This window comes from Quercus suber, unplaced genomic scaffold (genome assembly GCF_002906115.3).
Source record: "Quercus suber isolate HL8 unplaced genomic scaffold, Cork oak 2.0 scaffold_1080, whole genome shotgun sequence".
Taxonomy (NCBI): Eukaryota; Viridiplantae; Streptophyta; class Magnoliopsida; order Fagales; family Fagaceae; genus Quercus; species Quercus suber.
The window spans coordinates 107,185-117,625 of record NW_027070486.1 but is presented as its reverse complement, the minus strand read 5'-3'; the positions used below and the strand labels follow the sequence as shown (position 1 = coordinate 117,625).

Below are 10,441 nucleotides of genomic sequence, written 5' to 3'. Positions count from 1 at the left end.
GTTGTTTGGTTCAATTTCCATTTTGTGTTTCCATATCTCATATCTCAAAATTTTGAGTTTTGAGAATGAGAAATGAGAACAGCTCTGAGCCTGTTTTCACTTTCTGAGAAATGAGTTTTGTGGCATTTTGAGTAAATAATTGCAAATATGTGGGACCCTCTTTAGTGTATAGTCACATCACCCTCAGAGCCGTTGGAAGCCTTTGCTGTGCCAAACCTATCTCAGTTTTGGCCTCTGTTTTCCTCTATTTTCTTTACTCCACTGTCTTCCATTTACTCCATTTACACCTTCTCCATTTACTCCTACTCCCTCTCCATTACTGCTTCTCCATTAACACCTCTCACCCACCTCTACCAACATGCCATTATTTCAAACTTTTGCCTTTTCTATTTATTGGCCAGACCTCTCACTTGTGTCCATTTTTCATAAGCTACTCCAAAACCAGCACAAAGCGAGAGGAAGAAGAAGGAGTCCCAGCTAGAAACAAGCACACTCCAACACATCCGATCCCGGCGCCAACACCAGTTTGAAAATCCGACCTCTGCCCAAGTGTTCTGTTTTGCTTTTGTTTATGTTTCAATGTTTTTTTCAATTTCTCTAAACATTGATGGGTTTTGTAAAATAATGAAATTTGTGTCTAATGGAATTTGGATTTGATGGGTTTTGTAAAAAAATTTGTGTCTGATGGGTTTTGTAAAATAATCGACTTTGTTTGCGATGAAATGTGTTTGTTGGAAAGACTTTGATTCGAGTATATGTTATGGGTTATTGTATGGGTCAACACTAGTTTATGCTAAAAATCCCATCTTTTTGTGACTTTGTTTGCCATTGTGTGTGTTGAGTCTTTAATAAATATTTCGTTGCTTCTGTCTTCATTCTTTTCTTTATATTGATGGTTTATCAGAAAATTCATTGTAACTTTGTTTTGTAACTCTATAAAACTTGAGGTTTTGTCTACTTGAGGTTCTGTACATAATTTTGGAAGTCAAATTTTTTTTTTTTTATCTTTCAAAAGGCCAAAAGGACACACATTGAGATATTATTAAAACCTGTGATCTATAAATTAACACATTGTTGTGCTGGGATATTTGTATTATAAATGGCTCATGAATCACAAGAGCTGGATGAAAAATTGTGGCCTCCCCACATTGAACAAATTTTCATTGAGATTATGTTGGATGAACAACTCAAAGGGAATATGGAAAATGGTGTGTTTAAGCCCCCTGTTTGGGAATCTATTACCAAGCAGCTTAATACCCAAACTGAGAAGAATTTCCTGACTAAAAAGGTGGTGCAAAAGCATAATAGGGAAAACAAAAAAAGTGGGGGCAATTGTTGAATCATACGGGGTTAGGGTGGGATGAGTTAACACAAACTCTTACTTGTTCTGAAGAAGTGTGGGCAAATGTGGTTACGGTATGTTCTTTATTCCATCTACTGTTTACATATCTCCATTAACTTCCCATTTGTCTTTCGTATGTCATATTGTTTGATGTCAATTTGTTTTTGTTTCTTTTTAGGGAGATCCAAAAGTACCATTGTTACGGAAGAAGGGCTGCCCCCACTATGACAAACTGAGGCAACTATTTGCCTCTACTACTGCAACTGGGGCCCTTCAAATCTCTTCTAACACCCCAGCCCCAGATAGTAATGAAGAGCGTGCCCTAAAAGAGGCACTTGCAAATGATGATCATTGTACCCAAGTAGGTCATGATGACTACTACAGTCCAAACCTGGATGAAATACCAAGGGATGAGAGCCCTTTTAATGACCAAACCCAACATCCGGATAAGCGTCCCATTCAAGATTCCAGTGGCAAGGGGAAGAAGCCTGCCAAGAAAGTGGATAGGGTGAGTGAGATGACTACTGCTTTACAAGAGTATACTGCAATGACTAGAGAGAGGTATTCCCAAAGAAAGGGGAAGGCAGCTGGTAGCTCAGACCATTATGGCCAATCAGCTACTATAGGTGATCCTTGCTCACTAGGAAAGGCTATTCAACTTCTGAATCAGCATAAGGACCTTGATGACGATGCCTATTTTGCCGTTTCCACAGCTCTTCACCTCAAAAAGAACAGGGTGGTGTTCATGGGAATGCCAGAGCATAGGAGGAAGAGGTGGATGGACCTAGTTGCGAAGCAGAAGGGCAATAACCAGAACTGATCTGCTTTATGTTTATTTCTTTTATGTTATTTGGGTTTTGTTGTGCAAGTTTCATGGACTTGGATGTACTTATTAAAACAGGATCTAGACATGTGGTTGGTTGGACCATGTTTTGGTTTGTTAGTGCTAGCTATCATAAATGACTAAAAACTTAATATGTTTATGTGTATTTGATGGTGTTTGTAGTAGACCTTGCCTGTTATTTGTCATGTTTATTAAATGCTATTTTTATTGTGTGATGTTATGTTTCAATATTTCAGCATTCATAAGTGTTGTTCTATGCTCTTTTGCCATTTTCTAAAATTTCTTATATCATAAGTACCAAATTTACCCTGTCTATTTCATAACTATTGGTTTATGCTTATTTTTATTTTTATTTTTTTACATTTAAATCTGTGCTAATCTTCTTTCACTTCAGCATATAGGTCCTAATGTCTGATCCCAATGATGAATTCTGGACTTATGACTTTGACAACGCCTACTTCAGCAATGATTATGAGATGCAGTGTGAGGACAACGACTTTGATGATGACTACTTGAACCCGGATGGGGAGATGTTCAATGGGAGTTATGACTTTGATGACCCATTCTTTAACCAAGATGCTGACATGCATGGGTGCTGCAATGATACCGGGCACGGCTGCCTCAACCCTGACCATGACATCCTCCACAACAATGGGTACATACAGATTATGACTGGTTTGATAGTGATACTGATTCTGATTGTGACTGGTTTGATTGTGATAGTGAGGAGGAGGAGTTTGATTACATAAATGGTTTGGTGGGGGAGATGGCATCCTATGTACAACGCCACTACAACAAACGTTCGATGCGTACAAGCATTTTGACTGGTAGTGGTTATATGGAAAAGGTCAGAGATGGAAATCTGAAACAATGCTTTGAGATGTTCCGCATGTCTTTACGGTTATTCTATCATTTTGTTGATGAGTTGAAACGACATGGATATCTGAAGGAAGGAAAGGGTCATGTTAATGTGCAAAAATCTGTTGCTATGTTCTTGTACATCATTGGGCATAACACCCGAATGCGGTGTGTTGCAGACAGATTTCAGCATTCGACTGAGACAATGGCCCACAAATTTCAAAGGATTCTGCGGGCTGTCCACTCCTATGGTCAGCACTTGATTAAGCCTGATTCGAATGTAACTGGCCTCCCACGACATCTCCAAGTGAATAAATATCACCCATGGTTTGAGGTATAATTTCCCTTATTACTTTTATTGATAAAAATAATTTTTTCCTAGTGCTGTAAGTTGTTGGAACTATGGGTTTGAACTTTCTTTTATTGCTTTTATTCATAAAAATAATTTTTTGACATATGGGAAAATGGTTGTGCAAGGCTGTACAAGTTGTTGGAACCATGGGTTTGGTCATTTGTTGGAAAACATATAGTACAAATGTAATATTTTGTGCATTGGATGAATGTCAGATTGTTTATAATTTAATTTTAACTATTTGTAGAGATGCATTGGTGCAATTGACAGAACTCATGAGAGTGCTCGCCTTCCAACTGGCAAAACTCAGCAATATAGGAGTAGAAAAAGCACTGTCACCACTAATGTGATGTGTGCATGTGATCATGACATGCAGTTTACGTATGTTCATTCAGGTTGGGAAGGTAGTGTGAATGACTCGAGGGTATTGGGGGAAACCAGTAAGGACCCAAAGCATGGATTTCCCTGGCCACCAGAAGGTACATTTTTTTAAATTTCCACTGCCCAATTATGGAGTGTTCATTCAGCATGCCCAATATTTAGACCACCACATAAAATATTTCTAAAGAACATTTGATTGACATAAACAGAGTATTTAAACAAGAAATATAAATTTTAAATTGACATAAATTTTTGGTTGACATATGGAAACTTTAAAATTTCTTACTTATGATGCAAGTTCATACTACCTGGTTGATTTGGGGTACCCCATTGGTACGTCTTTCCTTCCACCACACAAATCCACTCGCTACCATGCTCAAGAGTTCAGATCAAGCAATAGGCAACCGGCAACCAAGAAGGAGCTATATAACTATCGACACTTCTCTCTGTGCATGGTTATTGAGAGATGTTTGGTGTCTTGAAGGCCTGTTTTCCCATATTGAACTCGATGCCGAATTTCAAGCCTTTGTGCCAGCGGTATGTCATTTTTGCGTGTTGTGCTGTGCACAATTTCATACGCATGAATAGCCGGTCTGATGAGTTGTTTCACACTTGGGAGAATGCTAATGTGAGTGGAGGTGCTGGCCGAAACAGTGGTAATGGATCCACAGGTTCATCTGCTAGTACAACCACCCGAAGACATGTTAGGACGATGTCTGACCAAGCGAAGCATGCTATGAATCAGTTTAGAGATGACATCACTGACCGCATGTGGACTGATTATGAGCGTCGTTGCCATTGAATCTGGAAATATGTGATGACTTTTTGTGTATTGTGGATTATTTTGTTGGGTTGTTGGTGCCATTAATCCACCTGGCAGTATATTGAAATATATGGGTTGTAATATTATACTTATGAACTTGAACAAGTCTGTTTTAGGTTAGGTGACACCTATTCACTAACTACAATGTACAGGATGCATATTTTGGATGATATGATGCATTATGTTGATGTTATTTAGGGGGGTCAGTATATATATCTTCATTGTCAAAGTCTTGTTGACAATGTATTTTGTAACTTATATATTATTCCTATATATTACAATGCACAGGTTATGTCAAAGCATTGTTGATAATGCACAGGTTATTTATGTATTTGATATATATATATATATAACCAATGTGCATGTGAAGATATCACTATTAAAGCAATTAAGACCTCTTTATTTATGTATTTGATTAGTTTATAACATGGAGGCAGAAGTATAGAAAAGGAAAAGGAAAAGAAAAAACCACAATACCCAGTTTTAACATTCGGTGTGTGTGTGTGTGTGTGTGTGTGGAGATAGGAAGAGGACGCGCGAGAAAAACCAACCTTCTGACTTGTGCAGGCTGTGGGCTCCACCAAAAAGTGAAAAAGTTGAGAAATGAGATATGAGGCACGGCTTTGAGATATTGGAGCCAAACAAAAATTTTCAGTTTTGGGTTTTGAGTTAGATGAGTTTTGAGAAATGAGTTATGTGTTTTGAGTTATGATTTTTGAGTTTTGAGATACTCCCAATCCAAACACCCTCTAAGTGACTAGAATTTATTTTTGATGCTACCCAAAATAAGAATAATTTATAGTTTTCCACCGTATCAAGTCCCACTCTAGAATTTTTTTTCTCAAAAAAAAATCTACGTGGACCTATTAAAAACATTTTATTAAAAATGGATTATTCTAGTAATTTTAGTTATGTCTAGGTGACATTTATCAAAAAAAAAAAAAAAAATTATTTAATAATTTTATTTTAATCATTTTTTAAAAAAAATTTAGCTTACATATGAATCTTCATCAAACCGCACATCTCACTAAAATAATAGTAGTTCTTTAAAAATAATAATAATTCCCAAGACGTCATTTTCTTCTGTTTAGTGCTTAGCAATTGCGTGTGAATGGGTGATCATGAATGTCGCTCAATTAATTCCACCTCATATTGATTAAAAAAAACAATCCACCTCTATATAATATAATATAATTTGTTTTATTATTATTATTATTATTTTGTTCTTGTGGTAATTTAGTTTTTGTGATGCAAACCTCTATTTTCCGTGGCTATTAAAAAAAAAACCATTTTTTAAACCAATAAATGGATATGAGTTCTTCAAACCAACTAAAAATTCGACGTTTTTATCAGTATACATATACCAATTTTAGATTTGATGCTAAATGATAAATTATGGAGGTGAATTACTTATTATGTTACTATAGAGAGGGAAAATTCTCAACCTATCACAAGCTGACATATCATACTACCAAATCCACAAAGTACAATAAATTATAGAGCGTCATGTACTACAACTAGGTTCTACCATCACCATTCAGGAATCAACAGAAATTTACCAAGTGTCATGAAATAAAAACATAAAAAGCATGCAAAATGTCAATCACACATTGGCGCATATAAGTAATGACGTAAGTAATCCTTTGCGTGTAAGCAATGACACATGCCACACATCAGCATGTGTAAACAATGACACCCAGTGCATGTAAGCAATGACATAAGCGATCCAATCAATTGTTAACATGTGTCACCTTGAAAATTAAGACATTTCAAGCCAATCAAATGATGCCATGTGTCTTGGAGAAAATTTTTAAAAAATCCTTCGATCAGACTGTAACATGTGTCACAAATCAAACTCCGCCATGTGTCACTCACCTACCCCAAACTTGTATAAATAGAAGCCTTCCTAACACACACCAAAACATCTTAGAAGACATCTTGGAACATACCAAGACATCAATGCCACAGGCAGCATCAAGGAAGATTGGTCATGCTCAAGCTGAAGTCCCATAATTTCTTTGCCAAATCAGCATCTTGAGCGTGACAGCTTGCTTTTGCTTTATTACTATCCATGAAATATTCATCACTTATTCCTTTAACTTGAGGATGCAATGCCACATAGCATTGAGTTGCTGCTCCCTACAACCATGTAAATAAATTCAATAAGCAACCATGTTGCAAGGGAGCAACTGAATTCAAGTGAAGCAGTTTAAGCTATAAAGCACGGGTGCAGGTGCAAGACTCGGCAATTTTTGAAAAAGTAGGGTGCGAGTGTGGTGGGGTACAGCAATTAAAAAATTATTAAAAATATTTTTATTTATATTTTCTATATATTCCTAAACATATTTTTTTATATATATAATGATAAACATATACCAATTTAAGAGTAATGGTAAACATATATTAATAAATTTAAAAGCATATTTATATATATTATTATAATGTTTACACAACCCCAATTTTAGCCCAATAGCATATTTATAATATTAAATTATCCTTAAAAAAAGAAGTAATGAGGTGATAAAATCAAAGAATTAAAGAATAATAAAAATTAATGGGTAAATGTGATAAAATCAAATAATCAAAACCTGTATTTTTACTGTTTTCATAAGTTCCAACATTTTCTATATTTTTGACTTTTTAACTCCTTATCTCTTATACCAATACACCTATTCAAAAATCTATCCATAGTCCACAACTCTCTCCCTTGCTCTCTCTATCACAGTTTCAGGAGCTCAATTCGTCCTTATCTCTTCTTCCTTCTCTCTCTCTCTCTCAAGGCCACATGAAGCAGAAGAATGGAGGCCGGCGACATGGTGGCGGCTTGTTTCGACGTCTGTTTTGACCGAAATCAGGCCGTTCCGGTGCCCATTTTCGTCGAAATTGGCGCGAATCCAAATCCAAAAAAAAAAAACACTACATCGTGCACTGCACACTGCGTCGATGCATGTCAAGTGTGGGTGCGACGGTCCTAGAGCCACACTCGCGCTTTCTAGAGTTTAAGTGGATTTTGATAGGATTTGCAGGTACACTCAAAACAGTAGCACATATGAATTATATTCCATGATACATTATTGATGAACATTTTTCAGCACATACTTACCAAGCGTATTAACAAAAATTGCATTGAGCCAATAAAATAAAACTATTAGCAAAAAACCAGACAATATTCAGTGAGTGAAGTCAAAAACTCATGATCTAATAATGATTTTTATCGAGAAATCCATCAAACGCATCATGAAGAGGGTTGTCTCCTGGTGATAGGTTGGAATAACTTAGACGTCTTTCTTATAACCAAAAGGAGCCCACAAAGTTCCACAACTAGATGTGTGGCACAAGCTGACAAGCATATTAATATAGATTTGTAGCAATTACTCTTGGATGAAGGAAATTAGCAGTTATCTCTACCCCTTCTTCCGGTTTAAAAGAGAGAAAAAACCAACAATTGCAGATTATATTCCGCCTCACATGACAATATGACTAGTATATATATAATCACTTTGTCCTGATAGTACGTACAATTATTCAAACTTGGTAAACGACCCCAAGTCATTTAATTTAACCAGCAGTTATCAGCAAATGGGAACTTAAGAGGGTGTTTGGATTAACCTGTTTTCAGTTACATAACTCAAAAATCTTAACTCAAAACTCAAAAATCGTGGGACCCACTAGCTGAAATGTTGTTTGGTTCAATTTCCATTTTGTGTTTCCATATCTCATATCTCAAAATTTTGAGTTTTGAGAATGAGAAATGAGAACAGCTCTGAGCCTGTTTTCACTTTCTGAGAAATGAGTTTTGTGGCATTTTGAGTAAATAATTGCAAATATGTGGGACCCTCTTTAGTGTATAGTCACATCACCCTCAGAGCCGTTGGAAGCCTTTGCTGTGCCAAACCTATCTCAGTTTTGGCCTCTGTTTTCCTCTATTTTCTTTACTCCACTGTCTTCCATTTACTCCATTTACACCTTCTCCATTTACTCCTACTCCCTCTCCATTACTGCTTCTCCATTAACACCTCTCACCCACCTCTACCAACATGCCATTATTTCAAACTTTTGCCTTTTCTATTTATTGGCCAGACCTCTCACTTGTGTCCATTTTTCATAAGCTACTCCAAAACCAGCACAAAGCGAGAGGAAGAAGAAGGAGTCCCAGCTAGAAACAAGCACACTCCAACACATCCGATCCCGGCGCCAACACCAGTTTGAAAATCCGACCTCTGCCCAAGTGTTCTGTTTTGCTTTTGTTTATGTTTCAATGTTTTTTTCAATTTCTCTAAACATTGATGGGTTTTGTAAAATAATGAAATTTGTGTCTAATGGAATTTGGATTTGATGGGTTTTGTAAAAAAATTTGTGTCTGATGGGTTTTGTAAAATAATCGACTTTGTTTGCGATGAAATGTGTTTGTTGGAAAGACTTTGATTCGAGTATATGTTATGGGTTATTGTATGGGTCAACACTAGTTTATGCTAAAAATCCCATCTTTTTGTGACTTTGTTTGCCATTGTGTGTGTTGAGTCTTTAATAAATATTTCGTTGCTTCTGTCTTCATTCTTTTCTTTATATTGATGGTTTATCAGAAAATTCATTGTAACTTTGTTTTGTAACTCTATAAAACTTGAGGTTTTGTCTACTTGAGGTTCTGTACATAATTTTGGAAGTCAAATTTTTTTTTTTTTATCTTTCAAAAGGCCAAAAGGACACACATTGAGATATTATTAAAACCTGTGATCTATAAATTAACACATTGTTGTGCTGGGATATTTGTATTATAAATGGCTCATGAATCACAAGAGCTGGATGAAAAATTGTGGCCTCCCCACATTGAACAAATTTTCATTGAGATTATGTTGGATGAACAACTCAAAGGGAATATGGAAAATGGTGTGTTTAAGCCCCCTGTTTGGGAATCTATTACCAAGCAGCTTAATACCCAAACTGAGAAGAATTTCCTGACTAAAAAGGTGGTGCAAAAGCATAATAGGGAAAACAAAAAAAGTGGGGGCAATTGTTGAATCATACGGGGTTAGGGTGGGATGAGTTAACACAAACTCTTACTTGTTCTGAAGAAGTGTGGGCAAATGTGGTTACGGTATGTTCTTTATTCCATCTACTGTTTACATATCTCCATTAACTTCCCATTTGTCTTTCGTATGTCATATTGTTTGATGTCAATTTGTTTTTGTTTCTTTTTAGGGAGATCCAAAAGTACCATTGTTACGGAAGAAGGGCTGCCCCCACTATGACAAACTGAGGCAACTATTTGCCTCTACTACTGCAACTGGGGCCCTTCAAATCTCTTCTAACACCCCAGCCCCAGATAGTAATGAAGAGCGTGCCCTAAAAGAGGCACTTGCAAATGATGATCATTGTACCCAAGTAGGTCATGATGACTACTACAGTCCAAACCTGGATGAAATACCAAGGGATGAGAGCCCTTTTAATGACCAAACCCAACATCCGGATAAGCGTCCCATTCAAGATTCCAGTGGCAAGGGGAAGAAGCCTGCCAAGAAAGTGGATAGGGTGAGTGAGATGACTACTGCTTTACAAGAGTATACTGCAATGACTAGAGAGAGGTATTCCCAAAGAAAGGGGAAGGCAGCTGGTAGCTCAGACCATTGTGGCCAATCAGCTACTATAGGTGATCCTTGCTCACTAGGAAAGGCTATTCAACTTCTGAATCAGCATAAGGACCTTGATGACGATGCCTATTTTGCCGTTTCCACAGCTCTTCACCTCAAAAAGAACAGGGTGGTGTTCATGGGAATGCCAGAGCATAGGAGGAAGAGGTGGATGGACCTAGTTGCGAAGCAGAAGGGCAATAACCAGAACTGA

General features: G+C 36.9%; 2 protein-coding genes across 2 annotated transcripts; both read left to right on the top strand.

The window, feature by feature from the left end:
• Nucleotides 1-1,099: 1,099 nt before the first annotated feature.
• Nucleotides 1,100-2,162, top strand: LOC136065680 (uncharacterized). Its single transcript, XM_065769207.1, has 2 exons — nucleotides 1,100-1,288; nucleotides 1,521-2,162. The coding sequence occupies exons 1-2, from the start codon at nucleotides 1,100-1,102 to the stop codon at nucleotides 2,160-2,162; spliced, it is 831 nt and encodes a 276-aa protein (XP_065625279.1).
• Nucleotides 2,163-9,378: 7,216 nt separating this feature from the next.
• Nucleotides 9,379-10,441, top strand: LOC112035250 (uncharacterized). Its single transcript, XM_024068076.2, has 2 exons — nucleotides 9,379-9,567; nucleotides 9,800-10,441. The coding sequence occupies exons 1-2, from the start codon at nucleotides 9,379-9,381 to the stop codon at nucleotides 10,439-10,441; spliced, it is 831 nt and encodes a 276-aa protein (XP_023923844.1).